The 16,887-nt window shown below is 63.2% G+C and overlaps 2 protein-coding genes across 14 annotated transcripts; one reads left to right on the top strand and one right to left on the bottom strand.

The window, feature by feature from the left end:
- The first annotated feature begins 512 nt into the window (after positions 1–512).
- On the top strand, positions 513–11,595 carry LOC137845230 (glycerol-3-phosphate acyltransferase 2, mitochondrial-like). Of its 13 annotated transcripts, XM_068662278.1 has the most exons (24): positions 526–1,929; positions 2,521–2,605; positions 3,118–3,148; positions 3,599–3,911; positions 4,528–4,641; positions 4,753–4,826; positions 6,266–6,376; positions 6,652–6,780; positions 7,633–7,732; positions 7,823–7,959; positions 8,109–8,208; positions 8,372–8,635; positions 8,746–8,856; positions 9,144–9,229; positions 9,311–9,429; positions 9,628–9,698; positions 9,778–10,042; positions 10,123–10,271; positions 10,363–10,440; positions 10,604–10,729; positions 10,811–10,931; positions 11,144–11,197; positions 11,290–11,345; positions 11,418–11,595. In XM_068662278.1, exons 1-24 carry the CDS (start codon positions 1,615–1,617, stop codon positions 11,532–11,534), a joined length of 3,126 nt encoding a protein of 1,041 aa, XP_068518379.1. In that variant the 5' UTR covers positions 526–1,614; the 3' UTR covers positions 11,535–11,595. The 13 variants fall into 13 exon arrangements, with proteins under 13 accessions (XP_068518380.1, XP_068518376.1, XP_068518378.1 ...); XM_068662277.1 differs by having other exon boundaries at positions 519–1,929; positions 10,604–10,931; positions 11,487–11,595; XM_068662274.1 differs by having other exon boundaries at positions 519–1,929; positions 10,604–10,931.
- On the bottom strand, positions 11,590–14,891 carry LOC137845232 (oxaloacetate tautomerase FAHD2B, mitochondrial-like). The gene is made up of 8 exons (XM_068662289.1): positions 14,749–14,891; positions 13,611–13,823; positions 12,884–13,100; positions 12,735–12,794; positions 12,471–12,633; positions 12,263–12,371; positions 12,064–12,151; positions 11,590–11,749 (listed from the first exon to the last, which is right to left on the bottom strand). The coding sequence occupies exons 2-8, from the start codon at positions 13,814–13,816 to the stop codon at positions 11,687–11,689; spliced, it is 906 nt and encodes a 301-aa protein (XP_068518390.1). The 5' UTR covers positions 13,817–13,823; positions 14,749–14,891; the 3' UTR covers positions 11,590–11,686.
- Between the last annotated feature and the right edge of the window lie 1,996 nt (positions 14,892–16,887).

The following is a 16,887-nucleotide window of genomic DNA, read 5'->3' as shown; positions in this document are numbered from 1 at the left end:
CTGCCCTCCCAGTGCCCCCCACTGCCTTGCATTGAGGGGAGCTGTGGGGCTGGGCATGGTTCTATGGGGTTGGGTAGGCTTTTATGGGGCTGGGTATGGTTGTATGGGGCTGGGTATGGTTCTGTAGGGCTGGGCAAGGTGCTATGGGGTTCAGCATGGTCCCATGGAGATGGGCATGGTCCTAGGGGGTTGGGCTTGGCCCTATAGAGCTGGGCTTGGTCCTATAAGGCTGGGCATGGCCCCAGTGGGAGAGGATGCTTGCCCCAGCCCCAGTGCTGCCTCCAGCCCCCTTTACCCCTTCCCCCCCACTCCCCAGGCTCTCACAGCCCTTCTCTTCCTGGTAATTTCCCCAAAACAGCACCCAGGTTGTCATGGTGACTCACTAAAATCCCCCCTACTCAGCGTAACCAGGTTTGCTGCAAAAAAGAGGCCATGTAAATTCATATATATGTATTTTTAAATCCCATGGATTAAAGCTAACAAAATCAACAACAAAAAAAAAAAATGTAAAAAAAAGCCCTGGTTAGACCCCAAAGCGTGTGGCGTCAGTCCGCATGCCTCTGGAATTCGGTGCTCCCTGGGGACGTGCCGGGGGCTCGAGGGCTTGCTCAGGCTGGGCTGACCCCACACTTGCTGCTGAGCCAACCCGCGGCCCCGCCAGCGATGGGGAAGAGCGGGGAGAGGTTAATTGAGCAGAAACATTAATTGCTGCGCCCAGCCTCCTCCCTCGGGTGCAGAGGTTGTTGCCAGGGAGGATGCTCAGGCCCAGCGGCTGGCTAGAACTGGCACCAGTCTGCCTCAGACTGGGAAAGCGCTGGTGTGGGAGCAGCGTGGGCGATGCTGAGGTGTGATGAGCTCCTGCCAGGTCTCAGCCTGCAGCTCCGGGGCTCACTGGGGTGGGAAATGGGCTCAATCGCAGCCCCGCGGCGCGCTCCCTCCGTCCCATGCTGTTTGCTTTATTTCGTGGGGTGGTGACAACATTTGGCCACTTTCGCCTGCGGAGGGGAGGTCAGGCGGGAACGCGGCGGGGGCAATCTGTTTCTTCATGGGGGAAAAATGCTTCTTTCCGTTCAAATATTTAAAAATAAGGATCTGGGAGCGGCTTCGGGGCCGCCGGGGCTTGTGAAAGCGCTTTATTTGTACTTGGGTTTAATGGCAGCGCGGCACGAGGCAGGGAAGGGGAGATACGGTAACCATGGCCACCACCGCGCGGCTGGCGGCGGCGCGCCGGGGGGTGAAAAGCCGCAGCAGGCACTTTGCGGAGAAAATGCTCAAAAATTTTTTCCAAATTCTGGGCTGGGCCGCGTGAAAGCTTCCTCGCGGGGTGAGATTTGCCGGGGTCGCCGGGCGATGCTCTGCTGCTATCCGGGTCTGGGGGAAAAGTGAGAAAAAAGTAGAAAAAAGTGAGAAAAAGATCGAAAAACTGAGGAAAAGCCAACAAATGAGAAAAAGCTCCCCTCACACACACACAAAAAGTGATGAACAAGAAAAGAAAAAAAGAGGGAAAAAGCCTGGAAGAACACAGAGAGCTGGAGGACCCCGAAAGCACCGGGCCTGGGGTGGGCAGGACGCAGCCCCCCTGCCCAGGCTCTGGAGCTGCCCCCCTCTATATAAATGCCTTTTTATTTGTCCTCACTTGTTATTTTCCCTTATTTTTTCTTTTTTTCCCCCTTAATCCCTCAGCACCCTCACTCAAGGCCTGCCCGCCGCAGCCCCCGCGGGCTCCCAGCCTTGCGGAGGTCGGCGACGGGGGGCACAAAAGGGGAGACAGGGGGGACAAGGAGGGACGGGGACCGGGATTTGGGGGGTCGGGGGAGGGAACAGGGCCATGGCCACCACCCCGGGGACCGAGACCCAGGAGGGGCCCGCTCAGGCCGTGCCCACCCGGGGGCGGAGCGGGGCGGCCGGGCCGGGCCGGGCCGGGCGGTGGTGAGCGGGGCCGGGGCCTGGGGGGCTTCTATGGGGCCTGGGGGGGGCGTACCCCAAACCATAGCCCTGGAGGGGCTGTAGGGTGGGTTCCCCCAGACCACGACTATAGGGGCTGTGTGGGGCCTGTGCCCTCCCCAGGGCCCTGTGGGGTCGTGCAGCGTGGGCTCCCAAAGCCCCCAGGGCTCTGTGGGGCCTGTGTGGGGCTCGTGGGGTGTATGGGGTCCATGTGGGCTGTGTAGGGCCCGTGTGGGCTGTGTAGGGCCCATGTGGGCTGTGTAGGGCCCATGGGGGGTGGAAGGGGTCCATGTGGTATGCAGTGGGCCCATGTAGGGTGAAAGGGGTCCATGTAGGATGTAAGGGGTCCTTGTGGGGTACATTCCCCATGAGCAAGGCTCAGTGGGACGCGTGGGGTCTGTGGGGTTGGGTTCCCAAACCCCACCAAGGGCTTTGTGGGGCCCGTGCGGGGTCCATTCCTCCTGCCCCTCCCCAGCCCTGTGGGGTCCGTGGGGATGCCCTGTGCCAGCGGCCCCCTCTGCAGGACCAGACCCCAAACCCACTCTTTCTGCCCAGTTTCTGTCTTCTCTTCTCCAGCTGTGTGGCACAGGACACAGGGCAGCATCCCCCTTCAGCACCGAGACTGAGCGTGCCCCCCCACGCCATCGCAGCCTGAAGCCAGGTGAGGCTCCCTGAGGGACAAGGACAGGCTGTCCCCGTGGCGGGGACGCGGTGACTGCCAGCGCATGCTGGCCCTGTTCCCTCGTGCCACGAGCGCCCCGCTGTACCCAGGCATCGTGTACCCTGCTCGGGTCCCCTGTGGGTTCCCCCCAGGTGCCCAGGTGGCCCGGGGCAGGCTGACGCCAGACCCCTGTTTCCTTCTTTTCCCCTGCTGGATTTGAAAAACAGGTTGTTTTTCTGCGTGAGCAAGTGCTCGCGCTCCCGTCGCTGCCAGGAGAAGCCTCGCTGAGTGCTGTTTCTTGGAATAAAATGACTTTAAAATCTCTGCTCCAAAGTGAGGCGGGGGTAGAAGTGTTTGCAGCCTCCGCGGGCTGCACCGGCTCTGCCAGAGGGGTCTCATGTGTGGGCACGCGAGTGACCCTGGGATGTCCCCACGGTGGTTGTCACCCCGCTCCTCCTGGCATCCGTGAGCCACATTAGCACGGTTTACTTTCCTGCATTTGTTTTTTATAGAGGGAGAAGTGTCCCTGCTGATCAGCAGTGGGTGCGTTTGCTGTTAGCTGGTGTCACGCAGCATCTCCTTGCTTGGGTTTGAAAATCTGGGATTGAAAACCAAGGATTATTCCTTCCTTTTGGGGTGTAAACATCTCCCTGAAGAGCAGCATGGAGCCTGGGCTGCAAAGCACTGCGGGTCTCAGCCCGAGTGTCTCTCAGGTGTCTGGGGAGGGGAGATTTCCAGAAGGACAGCGTTACATCCCACCCTGCCTGCACGACTCTCTCCTGTCCTTGCTGTCCTGGGGATCTCTGTGTCTTGGTGGTGCCATGGGGTTGTTGGGTACAGATTGGCATCTCCTTGCTTGCGGGGAGGAAGGTGTGGGAGGGAAAAGTCAATTGTAGCCGTGCCGGAGCTGTATTACAAAGAACAAATTCTTTTCCCGAGGGCTTTTGGAGCGTTGGTTGCTGTTTTTTCCCCTCCCTTTCTTTCTTTCTGCAGTAGAACAACTCATTTCCCCACCAAGGAGCCGGTCCCTTCCCTTCCAATGCCTGAAGTGGGGAGAGGGGCTCAGCACCTCCTTCTGGCACTCCGTGGGTCCCATGCTGCCGTTGTCCCATTGTCCCCCACCCTGGTTATGAGGGGAGAGGTCTCCTGGTTGCTGTCGTGGGGGCGAGGGGCCTCCACAGCCTTCCTGCACACCCTGACTCTCACTGATTCTCTCCTGCCCTTGCCTCCTCAGCTGACCTCCACGGGCCGTGCCGGACACGTCTCCAAGGGCTTGTTCCTGCTGGAGCACGGTGATCACCCCAGGGTGCTGCTCTCATCATTTCCAGGTCCCCACGTTCCTCTGGTGACAGTGGCACGTAAATGTATCCTGGAATCAGAATGGCTTGGGTTGGAAGGGACCACAAAGATCACCCGGTTCCACCCCCCTGCCACATGCAGGGATGTCACCCCCAGATCAGGTTGCTCAGGACCTCATCCAACCTGGTCCTGAACACCTCCAGGGATGGGGCATCCCCATCCTCTCTGGACAGCCTGTTCCAGTGCCTCACCACCCTCTGAATGAAGAATTTCGTCCTAACCTCGAATCGAAATCTCCCCTCTCTTAGTTTAAAACCATTTCGCCTTGTCTTGTCATTATCTGGCTGAGCAGAAAGTTGCTCTCCATCTTTTTTACAAGGCCCCTTTAAAAGCTAAATGTGGGGGGCTGCTTGGGGAGGAAGGCAGCTGCAGGCTGAACCTGGGGCTTGGTCACAGGAGGTTCGCACCAGCACGTAGCAGCTTTATTTCTCCCCAGAGAGTTTAGAAGTGGACTTCTCCTTGCCCCAGTGCATTTGGGGGAGCGTTTGCCTGCACTTCGTATTTCCAGGGCAAGGAGGTTCCTTGCCATCCCTCCCTCTCCCTGTCTTTCTTTCCCTCTTCAGATGAAGACCTGGGTCTGTGATTCAGAACAGAAAGTGGAGATTTTCATCCCTTTTCTGGGCAAATACCGGCCGCTCACGGGGCGCTGCTGCCAGACCTGCACCCCCAGGAGCTGGGTAAGGCCGCTGCAGGGGCTCAGCTGAGGGCTGCTGGTGCGGTGGCGGTGGGTTTGCCTTTCCCAGCTGGTCTGGGCTAACCTCCAGCCATTTCCCTTGCTCTGCTCCCAGGATGGCTTCTACCACGCGCAGCTCTCCTCCCTCGGCTTCCGCAACGCCACCCAGGTGACGGAGGAGGACACCAGGTGAGGATGGGACCGTCGGTACCAGTTGTTGCGTGGGCGCTCGGAGCAGAGCCCTGTGCCAGGGATGCTGGGCAAATCCCTTTTTCCAGGTTTTGTTCTTGTCTGAATCCCTGGGGAACCGACTTCCCTTGCTGCACTGGAGTGCAGGGACGCCTCTCTGTCATCCTCGCTCACTAATTAGTCCAGAAAGTAGTCACGTTAATTATTTTTTGAATGGAAGCCACATCTCCGAGTGCAGAGCAATAATAACAGCAGAGAGGAAAGGGCTTGGTCCGTTCCTCTGCTTACTGTCACCCTCGTGGCCTGGAAGAGCAGTCAGCCACAGTGTCAAGGGCTTGGGACTTCTTAAATCAAAACTTGATCTCTTGAAGCTGTTGGGAAGAGCCTGAGAGGGGGCAGAGGGTGTTTTCGTTCTCCCCTCTGGCTCCGGCACAAGGAGAAGCTCACGCACGCGGGGCCAGCTCGCTCCCACCCCTGGGAGATGCGAGATGGCCTCGGCAGCCCCCATGCGCTTCCTCCTCCCCACGGCCCCGCGGGGATCTCAGCTGGTGTGAACCAGCCCCTGCTCCAGCTGAGGAGCTGACGTGGCCGCCCAGGAGCCGCTCGCTTGCCAAACGCCTGTCGCTGAATTCAGCCCGAGTTTTTGGAGGTGCCGGACTCCTCCGGTTCCTCTCCCTTTCTGAGCAGTCCCTGGCAGCTCAGCAATTCTGCGCTGTATTTTTCCAAATCGGGTCATTATGCTCCCTTCTGCTTGAAATATCCCAGCTCCCAGCTTTCAAACTCTTTGAATAATTCATCTCCGCTCAGAGCGCCTCAGGAGTTGCGGGATGCTAAAAAAGAGGCTGGAGATGGGAGGCTGAGATCAAAAGCAGACAGCTTGGAGGTGTGGAGACCCTCTGCCCCTGCCTGGGCACCCACAGCCTCGTCGCACGCTGGGTCCCCCATGCTCTGTGATGCCTGGAACATCACGCACACCCCTCTCTGACCCAGTGGTGCTGCCCAGTTCTGATTTGGGGTGGATTTGGGGAAGTCCCTGGCTTGGGACGCGCAGCAGTGCCGGTGCTGGCAGAGCTGCTGGCGAGAGCAGCTTCGGGGACATGTCAGCAGACACAGGGGTGGCTTGCTGAGGCGGGGAGGGCTGGAGGGTGCCTGGAGAGCTTTCCTCGCAGCCCGCAAGCCCCCAGCTCTTCCCGAGCAATGCCAGATTTCCTTCTCCGTGCCAGGAAAGCGGGCAGCAATCTGGTGAGGCCTAGAGCAGCGCTCTGCACCAAGCAGAGTGCCGGTGCCTCCATTTCCTCAGCTATAAAATGGGAAGAAAAGTCTTGAATGCTTGCAAAGAGCACGTTTGAGGGAGGCCGATGCAGTAACAGCACCCTGAAAATGGGGGTGCTCTGCACCGCAGCCCCGGCTGCTCTCACCCACTCTGTCTCCGTGCCCAGGTACCGGGGCTGGCTGGTTCGACGCCTCTGCGGCTTCCTGGCTGTCTGGGACTGGAAGGTGCCCGCCGACACCCCCAGGGACCTCCCGGAGAGAGTCTGCTGCAGCCGCAGGTCAGTGGGGACAGCTGGGGGCTTCGGTGTCACCCCCCAGCAGAGACCCTGTCCTCGTGCAGGGGCTGCTCCGTGTTTGGTCTCTGGCTGCTGCTGCTGCACGGCGCCGGGTGACGTGGCCTCGTCAGGCACCTGTCACCTCGCCCCTTGTCACTGCTAATTATCCAGCACGGGGCTGGCAGCCGGTACACTGTAATTATTGTAACTCATAGCGGGTTTGGCTGAAAAAAAAAGCTTTAAACCCGCGCTTCCCACCTCGCCTCCCTCCTCTGCAGGGTACGGGACATCGCTGCCAGGCAGGCCCGTGGCTCGGGGGGGAACAGCGAGTCCCGCCAGGGGTGGAAGGAGAAAGTCCTAGAGATCCTGGCTGGGATCCAGGCCCCGCTCTCCCTCCCTGTGCTCAGGTGGGTGCAGGGCCATGTGGCTGCTCCCAGCCCCAGCTTGGCCATTCCCAGTCCCGCTCCTCTGCTCCAGCTCCCTCCTGCTCTTCAGGTGGGGCACGGAGCCCCTTGCAAGGGGGGATTGCTCCTTGGGGTCTCGCATGGCCTCCTAGGGATATTTCCCCCTCTGCAGAGCTGGAATACAAAATGCTGGAGTGATGGTGGCGGGGGGAGCCACACCAGGGGGGTGGAAATCAAAGCAAAGCAAAGGAAAATTTCTCCTTTTTCTCCCCCCCCCTTTTTTTTTTTTCCTTTTACCTCCTGTCATTGAGAAATTGGCAATTAAAGGTTGCATTGTACCCTAATTGCTCGTCTGATTGAGCTGTAATAAAAGAACCTTCTGAGCAGTCTGAAGTATTTAAAGGGAAGAAATTACCCAGGGGATAAAAGCGCTCAGATCCTTCCCGTAAGCAGCGTGCGGGAGGACGGGGAGATGGAGGGGTAATTGACTTGAGCTTTTGTTACCGGGGGGGAGAGGGGGGTGGTCTTGTCACATCCAGCCTTTAGTGTTTTAACTTAATTTATAATGAAGCTGTTTATTTGCTTCACGGGAGCTGAGCAGTGAGATCAGGAGTCGATGCCGTGAAGCGAACCGTCTCGCACAGCCCCATTTGTGCCTGGCTGGGGAAACTGAGGCAGGGGAGGGCCAGGACTGCGCCTGGGAGGAGGGGGAGGGAGCTGAGGGAAGCGCCCACGTCCCCGGATGGTGCCTGGGTGCTGCCTTGTAGCCTGGCCGAGGTCTCCGGGGGGGCTTTGGGTGCAGCCACAGCCCCTGGGGGGCTGCTCACCACCTTGCTGTGCTGCCCTGTCCCACAGGTTGTGCGGCTGGGTCCTGCTGCGGCTCCTGAGCCGCCTCTTCCTCAGCGTGCAGCTCCACCGAGGGCAGCTGGAGATGGTGCTGAGGGCTGCCACCACGGTGAGGAGCGCGGTCGCCCGCTCCCGGCACGCCGCTGCTGCACATCTCCCCCTCGGCACCCAGTCCTCATCGCCTCCCCCGTCCCCACAGCCCGACGTGCCGCTGGTCTTCCTCTCCACGCACAAATCCCAGCTGGATGGGCTGCTGCTCTCCTTCCTCTTCTTCTCCAACGGCCTGGGGGTGCCCAGGGTGACAGTGGGCAGCTTGAACTGCAGCCCTGGCCTCCGGTAAGGCACGGGGAGCCCTTTATCAGCCCGGCACGTGGCTGCTGCCCTGCACAGGGTGAATGAGATTGCCTGTGGGGAGGGCAGAAGGGTGGCAGGGAGGCCGTGGTCCCATTCATGGGGGGCACCCGCAGCATTTTCCTCCCCAACAGGGCCTTGCTTCGCTGCCTGGGAGGGGTTTTCCTGCCGGTGGAGATGGAGCAGGCATCGAGTGGGCAGGACAGAGGGCTCCCAGCTGCTGTGCTTGCCTCGGTAAGTCCACCCTCCACATTCACCCCCCAGGGCTGGGAGGGAGGAACCCCCCCCAAGCACCCAAAGCACCCAGTGAATGCTTCTTGGAGCTGCAGCACCATGTGCTGGCAGATGGGTGAGGCTGTTGGGCTGTGGTAAAGCTCCCGGCCATGGGTGGTGGCAGCTCCCGCACGTCCCTGCGGTGCCACCGGCACCCCCAGCCTCCCCCCCTCTGCTCCAGTACGTCGAGGAGGTGCTGAGGAGCCGCCAGCCTCTGCTGATCTTCCTGGAGGAGCCCTGCGCCCCGCGGTGCCTTTCAGCTACTGCCCAGGAGTGGCTGGCCCCGGTGCTCCGAGCCGTGCGGGACGGCGCCGTCCCCGATGTCCTCGTGGTCCCCGTGGGCATCGCCTACGACCTGGCCCCCGACAGCCTCCAGGGCAGCGGAGCGGTGAGCGGCCCCAAGCCCACTCCTCACCCTGGGACACCACCTGATTCGGGGTGGGGGCGTCCCCCTCTGCCACCCCGTTAATTAATTAATTAACTCCACTTCTCCCCCAGCACAGCGCTCGGCCCCTCAGCCTCAGCACCTGCCTCTGGGCCGCGTGCCGAGCCCTGCACCGACGCCTCGGCTGTGCCCGCGTGGACTTCGCCCAGCCCTTCTCCCTGCAGGTAGCGCGGCACCACGGCCACCCTCCGGGGCAGAGCTGGCTCCCGGGATCCAGCCCGGCCCCACGGGATGTGCTGAGTGATGCTCTGGGCTCTGCAAGCCTCTGGGGGGTGTGTGGAAAGGTTTGGGGATCCTGGGGGGATCTGGCGTTCCCCAGAGAACCGCTGAGCCTGTGTCTAGGGGAAGCTGGGGCTCGATGGGGCAGCTCTTGGTGGCACCAAAGGTGTGGATTCATCTGCGTGGTGCTGAGGGCTGCTGGCAGTAACCAGCTCCGTCCTCCCCCCTCCAGGAGTTTGTGACAAACACCCTCAGCAGACAGGGCAGCGCGGGGAAGCCGCCGGAGGAGCTGCTGCTGCCCACCCTCCTCGGCACGCAGTAAGCTCAGGGCAGCGCCTCGCCCCCCCACGCCTGTTCCCAGCCCCCCCTTTCCCACCTCTCTCACCCCCTGCTCTGCAGCTCCAGCCAGCCGTGCAGTGAGAGGGCAGAGCCTGAGGGTCCGGCCCCTGGAACGGCTCCCGGCTGGGAGGCAGAAGCCAAACTGCTGGTGACCAGGCTGGGCCTGCACGCCCTGAGCGGTGAGGGGGCTGTTGGAGGGGGGGGGGGGGTCTGTCTGTCCTGAGCCACCCGCCTGGCACGCAGGCTGTGGGGGAGCAGGACGCCCTCGGGGCTGCGTGTCCCTGCTCCTGCTGCTGCCTGGCAGCGCCCGTGCTGGAAATAGAGCACAAACAACCGAGTGCCAAGGGAGACAAACGAGCACCTCTCGCTCCCCGCAGACAGCACCGCCTGCTCCGCCGTCACAGCCGTGGGCATCGTGTCCACGCTGCTGCTGCACAAGCACCGCCAGGTGAGGCGAGGCCCTCGGGGGGCTTCCAGGCTGCCCTCAGAGCCCCCAGCCCAGCTCAGCCTCCTCTCTCTCCCTGCAGGGTGTCCGGCTCTCCCGGCTCATGTCAGACTTCGCGTGGCTCCTGGAGGAGACGCTGGTGCGCCAGCACGACGTGGGCTTCTCGGGGCAGCTCCGCGCCCTGGTGCTGCACAGCCTGGCCCTGCTCAGAGCTCGCCTCACCCTCTACCACCTCGCACCCCTTGGTGACGTCCTGGTGGTCCCCAAGGTCTCGGTGGAGGCGTGCTGGGAGCTGGGCCAGCACAGCGCAGCCCTGCTGCCCGTCTTCGCCAGCGAGGCGGTGGGAGGTGAGCAGCGGGGCACGGGGGTCCCTGACTTGGGGCCTGGTGACACTGCGGTGACACCGCTCGCCCCGCTCTGCCGGCAGCCTGCGCCATCCGCGCCCTGCTGCTGGAGATGCTGCCCTTCCTGGGGGCGGCCTCCTGCCCCGCCAGCATCACGCTGAGCCAGGACGAGCTGCTCCACAAGACCCTGCTGCTGCTCCAGCTGCTGCCCCCCGGCCTGCTGGGGCTCCAGGTGGGAGCGGGCGGCACGGGGACAGCTGCCGTTGCGTGGAGGTGGCCGGGTGCTCACCGGCTCCTCACCAGCCCCTTCTCCTCTCTGCCAGCCCTGCCAGCCCCTCGACCACCAGAGCCAGGACATCTTGGACAAGCTCATCCTGTGCGGGCTGCTGGAGGCTGAGGAGGTGGGTGTCCCCGCTCTGCTCCGTGCCTTCCGGTCCTGGTCGGGGACAAGGGACTGGGGCACCTGTCCCCTGCTCCCCCTGGGCTGGGAAGGACCCCCCCGGGCAGGGGTGAGGGGACAGGGATGCACGGTGCCATTCACGGGTGCCCGGTGTCACTGTGCAGTCGGAGAATGAGCACTGGCTGTGCGACCCGGCCCCACGGCGCTACAGCAAGGGGCAGCCCTGGACCGAGGTGGATTTCACCGACAGTGACAGTGACAGCGAGGACGTCTGCAACCGCTGCTTCAAGGTGCGTGGGGGGCTCCCCCCGTCCATGCCCCTGCAGGGTGCTGAGGCTCCACAAACTCGTTTCACTTCGGGCTCTCCCCAGCTCCGAGAGCCCGAAGGCTCGCCCGGCCTCCTCCTCTTCCTCTGCCGCCTCCTGAGCCCCGTTCTGCAGACCTACACGCGAGCAGCAGCGTTCCTGGAGCAGCCCAGCTGGCCCCAGCCTGGTAGGACCCCCCCCCGGACACCCCCATGGCCCCTTCTTCTTCTACCCCCACCCCAGCCCTGCTTGGCTTTGGGGGAAACTGAGGCAGGTTGGCAGCACCCACCCTCACAGCCCCAGCCCCTGCTGGAGCCCACCAGGGCTGCACTGCCCCGGAGCTGGGGGTATCGGGGTTTTCCCCCCCACCCTGGTGCTGACCCCGCTCCCCCGCCCCAGAGGCAGCCTGTGTGGGGGCACTGCAGCAGTTCCTAGCAGAGGAGGATGGTTTGGGTGAGTTGGGGGCTGGTGACGGGCGTCCCCCCACCCCTGCTGGGCTGCAGGTGGGTCTGGGGGGGCTCCCTCGGGGATTTCTCTCCCTCCAGAGCGACCCACCCAGAGCCTGGCGCTGAGCACGCTGCGGACCTTCAAGGAGATGGGGGTAAGCACGGCCGGGCTCTGCCCCCGTCCCCATCCCCAGCAGCCTCGTTGCGACCCCCCCGTCCCTCCCCAGGTGCTGGAGGAGGCGCCAAGCCCTGCGGGGCCCCTTCTGCACCTCACCGAGCCCTTCCGCTGCTCCGAGGGCCGGGGGAAGCTGCGAGCCTTCATCCAGCAGTTCGTGCAGCCGTAGCCCCGGCGCAGCAATAAACCCAGCTGTGGGCACAGAGGGAGCAGCACCCTCTTCCTCCTTCTCCTCCTCCTCGTTTGGCTTTATTGAACGCCATCGCGGCATGGCGAGGCCCAGGGGGGGGCTCAGTCGAAGCAGGGGGGGGGGCTCAGTGCTCACACCACCTTGTTGCAGATGGTGCCCAGCTCCTCGATCTCGCAGCACACCTCGTCGCCTGGCTGCAAGGCAGGAGGTGCTGGTGGCACCGCGCCTGCTGCGGGCTCGGGGGGGGGTAAAGTGGGGGCTCCTGGGCCCCAGGGGTGCGTGCCCCATGGGGAGGGGGGAGTGGGGTGCGTGGGGAGGGCGGCCAAGGGGGGGTCTGCACCTCCAGCATGAGCTGGGAGCCTGGGAGGGGGAAATTTGGGGCGCTGGGTGGGTCGGTGAGAAGGGATGGGGGGAGGAAGGTGTAAAGCCCGCAGCATGTTTGATCTGATGGGGGGGGGGGCACCCCAACCCTCCTGGCCCTGTTTCGAGCCCCCCACCCTGTGCTCACCTTGAGAAACACGGGGGGCTTCCGGAAAACCCCCACACCCGGAGGGGTCCCTGTGAGCAGCACGTCCCCGGGGCGCAGCGTGACGAACCTGGGGGGAGCAGGGGAGCCATCGGCTGGGGTCCCGCACACGGGGGGAGCCGGGACGCTGCCGGCCCCCCCTTCCCCGTGTTGTCCCCCCCCCTCCTGGTGCCACACGTACTGGGAGACCCATGCGATGAGCTGGGGCAGCCTGAAGACGAGCTGCTTGGTGCTGCTGCTCTGCATCAGCTGCCCGTTGACGCTGCAGCGGATGCTCAGGTTGTGGACGTCTGCGCAGGGGACGTGTCACCAAGGGGGGCACCTCGGGGACCCCACGCTCGAGGTGGGGGCGAGCCGGGGTTCTGCCTCCCGCCCCGTCCCACCCCCACCTGTCACCGAGTCCTTGGTGACAATGGCCGGCCCCAGGGGACAGAAGGTGTCGAAGGTTTTCCCCAGCAGCCACTGCCTCCCGTTCCTCCGCATCTGCCAGTCCCGGGCGCTGACATCGTTGGCCACAGTGAAGCCCACGACGTGCTCCAGCGCCGCCGACTCCTTTGGGGGGGGGGGGGGGACACTCAGCCAGTGCTGGGGGGGGGACACAAGGTGGCAGGGCCACAGCCACCCCCCCTCGAAGCACAAGGTGCTGCCGTTACCTGGATGTGCCGCCCCGTCTTCCCGATGACCGCAGCCAGCTCCACCTCCCAGTCCACCTCCTGGGGGACAAATCAGGGCTCGGGGGGGGGGGGCTGCACCCCCCCCAGACGGGGCGGGGGGCACGGGGTGGGGGCCGCGGGGCACTCACGCTGCTCTCGGCCGGGTGCACGATGTCGTCGAAGGGCCCGACGATGGCGCTGGGGAACTTGCTGAAGATGAGGGGCTCCTTGGGCACCTTGACGTCCTGCTCCAGGCAGTGGTCGCGGTAGTTGAGCCCCACGCAGATCACCTTCTCGGGGTCACTGATGGGGGCCAGCAGCCGCGCCCCCGCCCTCGGCAGGCGGTGCTGGCCTGAGGCCAGTGCTCTGTGGGGATGGGGACGGTGCCAGGAACTCTTGGGACCCCAACCCTGCACCCTATAACCCATCTCAGGATGGGGCTGAGCATGGGGATGGTGCCAGGAACCCTTGGGACCCCAACCTCTGGACCCCATAACCCACCTCGTGACCCTGTAACCCACCCCGGGACCCCAGCACTCAATTCCAGACCCCAGCAGCCACCTCTGGACTCAGTAATACACCTCGGAACCCCATAGCCCACCTCGGGACACCAGCACCCATCTCAGGACCCCAACACCCACCTTGGGACTCTGGCAGGGGGGGGTGGAACGGGATGATCTTTCAGGTCCCTTCCAACCCAAAGCATTCTGTGATTCTAGGATTCTATGATAAGCACCTGGAGACCCCAACACCCACCTCTGAACCCCATAACCCACTTCAAGACCCCGTAGCCCACCTTGGGACCCCGTAGCCCACCTCAGGACCCCGTAGCCAACCTCGGGACCCCGTAGCCAACCTCGGGACCCCGTAGCCCACCTGCGGGCCACGGCCAGCCCGTGCTCGCCGGTCTCCAGGAAGGCCCGCATGGAGCGGGGCAGCGAGGGCTCGGCCCCGCTGAGGTCCACCAGGCCCCCGCCCTCCTCCTCCTCCAGCCCCAGCCGGGGCTCGGCCCCCCCAGGAGGCTGGAAGCGGACGAGGCGCATGGCGCGGGGCAGCGCCAAGGGCACGCGGCCGGGGGGCATCCGGCACCTGCGGGCGGTGGGGGGGGGACGGTGGGCACTGGGACCGAGCCCCCAGCCGGAGGGAGGGGGGGTCCCCGGCTGGGGGGGCTGAGCCGGGGGGTGGGGAGCGGGTCCCCAAAAGGAGGCTGCGGGCGGTGGATCCCTCCCAGGGGTGGGTCCCTGGGGGGCTGCAGATCCCTGCTGAGGGGGGGTCGGGGTGTGGCTGGGGATGGAGCCGGGGGGATCCGGGGTCCAGTGGCACACTGGGGGGCAGATCTCCCACCACTAGCCCTGATCCCAGGGGATCCACCCCAAATCCTGCACAGCCCTGGCCCCACGGGACCCCCCCAATCCTTCACAGCCCCAATCCCATGGGACCCCCCCCAGTCCTCCACAGCCCCGCCCGTATGGTACCACCCCCCCCTAATCCCACACAGCCCCGATCCCATGGGACCCACCCCAAAATCCTGCACCCCAAAACCAGCCCCCATGGGACCCCCCCCAAATCCTGCACAACCCCAATCCCGTGGGAACCCTCCTCACCTCCCGCACAGCCCCGATCCCACAGGATCCCACCCCAAATCCTACAAAGCCCTGACCCCACTGGACCCCTCCCCCCCCAATCCTTCACAGCCCCGACCCCATGGGATTCCCCCCAAATCCCACACAGCCCCAATCCCACGGGATCCCCCCTGAAATCCTGCACAACCCCGATCCCACGTCCCCCCCCCCCCCCCAGCCCTGCACAGCCCTGACCCCATGGCCCCCCCCCCAAATCCTGCACGGCCCCGACCCCAGGGATCCCCGGCCCCAATCCCATGGGATCCCACCCCAAATCTTGCACCCCGAGCCCAGCCCCCGTGGGACCCCCCCCAGTCCATTCCAGCCCCAATTCCACGCTCCCCCCCCCCCATCCCGCCCATCCCCCCCCCGCCCCGGGGGGTTTCCCCGACCCCTTCTAAGCGGGGCGCAGGGGGGATCCCGGCGCCTCCTACGTCACCGCTACGTCACCGCCCTCCGGCCACGTGCTAACCCCGCGCCGCCCGCGTGAGAGCCGAGTCCCCGCCCCCCTCCTCGGGATGGCCAATAGGAGAGGGAGGAGGTCGCGCCCCTCAGCCAATGGCGGCTGGGGGCGGGGGGACACGCCCCTTCCTCCAGGAAGGGCCGGCGTTGCTAGGAGACGGGGGCGGCCGCCATGATGGCGCCGCTATGGCCGCCCCGGGGGCTGGGGGAAAAGCCCCCCCCATAAAAATAAAATAAAATAAAATAAAAATAAATAAATAAATAAATAAAATAAAATAAAATAATAAAATAAGAAATAAAATAATACTTCTCGTCCGAGGGGGGGGGGCCTTGGGCAGGCTGGCGGGGCTGGGGAGCGGGGTGGGGGTCAGGTGGTGCAGTGATGGGACGGGGAGATGGGTTTAATTAAGGGGGGGGGGCATCAGGGAGGAATTGGGGGCGTTAGGGAGGAATTAGGAAAAATCCCTTGCCATAAGGGAGGTGAGGAACTGGACAGGGCTCCCGGGGGTGCTGCAGGAGACCCATCCCGGGGGGTGCTGGGGGCCAGGCTGGGAGCCCCCCGCAATGCTCACGGTCACTGCGTGGATCAGGAGAAATTGGGTTTGTGGGGGGGGGGTCTCTACAGTTCCTGTCACATCCCCCTTAAAGTTCAAGCACCTTTTGTTGTGATTGCTCCTCCATTATCACAGGCCCGTGAAGTTTTTCAGGTCAGAATCGATGCAATCAAGCTTGTGTCCCATTTCAATTGAAGCCACGCTTAGGAGTGATTGTAATAAAAGGGTTTGGTTGCAGTTGCTCGCTGATCCCACCCACACCAACCTCATGTCACAGAATTTCTAGGTTGGAAGGGACCTCAAGATCATCGAGTCCAACCTCTGACCTAACACTAACCAGTCCTCCACTAAACCATATCCCTAAGCTCTACATCTAAATGTCTTTTAAAGCCCTCCAGGGCTGGTGACTCCACCACTTCCCTGGGCAGCCCCTTCCGATGCCTAACAACCCTTTCGGTAAAGAAGCTCTTCCTAATATCCAACCTATAACACCCCTGGTGCAACTTTAGCCCGTTCCCCTCGTCCTGTCACCAGGCACGTGGGAGAACAGGCCAACCCCCACCTCTCTACAGCCTCCTTTAAGGTATCTGTAGAGAGCGATAAGGTCGCCCCTGAGCCTCCTCTTCTCTAGGCTGAACAAGCCCAGCTCCCTCAGCCGCTCCTCGTAGGACTTGTTCTCCAGGCCCCTCACCAGCTTCGTCGCCCTTCTCTGGACCCGCTCAAGCACCTCGATGTCCTTCTTGTAGCGAGGGGCCCAAAACTGAACACAGTACTCGAGGTGCGGCCTCACCAGAGCCAAGTGCAGGGGGACGATCACCTCCCTAGCCCTGCTGGTCACGCTGTTTCTTATGCAAGCCAGGATGCTGTTGGCCTTCTTGGCCACCTGAGCACACTGCTGGCTCATATTCAGCCGACTGTCCACCATCACTCCCAGGTCCTTCTCTGCCTGGCAGCTCTCCAACCACTCATCTCCCAGCCTGTAGCTCTGCTTGGGGTTATTGCGCCCCAGGTGCAGGACCCGGCACTTGGCCTTGTTGAACCTCATACAGCTGGCCTCAGCCATACGTATACAGGCATCGTAATGCACCAGGGGGCCTTATCCCATCCCTAACTCATACATGGGGCGTTGTAACGCACCACGGGGCCTTACCATCTGAATTAAATTGCAAAACTCCTTACGCTGCCGTTCATTGCCCACTTGAGATTCGGTGGCCCTAAACTGAGCGAGGTGAGTCCCTGGGAGAAGGGACAGGCTCTGCTGTAAGCACCTCCTTTGCCCCAACCCTCCCGTCTATAAAAAAACGAGGAAGGAAGCCGGTCACGGCGGCGTTTCCCTGCCGTCGAAGTGCCGGTGAGCCCGGGAGGAGGAGGCAGCGCCATGGGACGGTCGCAAGAGGGCAGCGTTACCCTGCCGAGCAGCCACAGCACGGCGGTCCCAATCCCAATCCCAGTCCCAATCCCAGTCCCAATCCCAGTCCCAATCCCAGTCCCAATCCCAATCCCAATCCCAATCCC

This window comes from Anas acuta, chromosome 27 (genome assembly GCF_963932015.1).
Source record: "Anas acuta chromosome 27, bAnaAcu1.1, whole genome shotgun sequence".
In the NCBI taxonomy this organism is placed as follows: Eukaryota; Metazoa; Chordata; class Aves; order Anseriformes; family Anatidae; genus Anas; species Anas acuta.
Note: the sequence above shows the minus strand (reverse complement) of the source record. Positions and strands in the feature narration are given on the sequence as shown.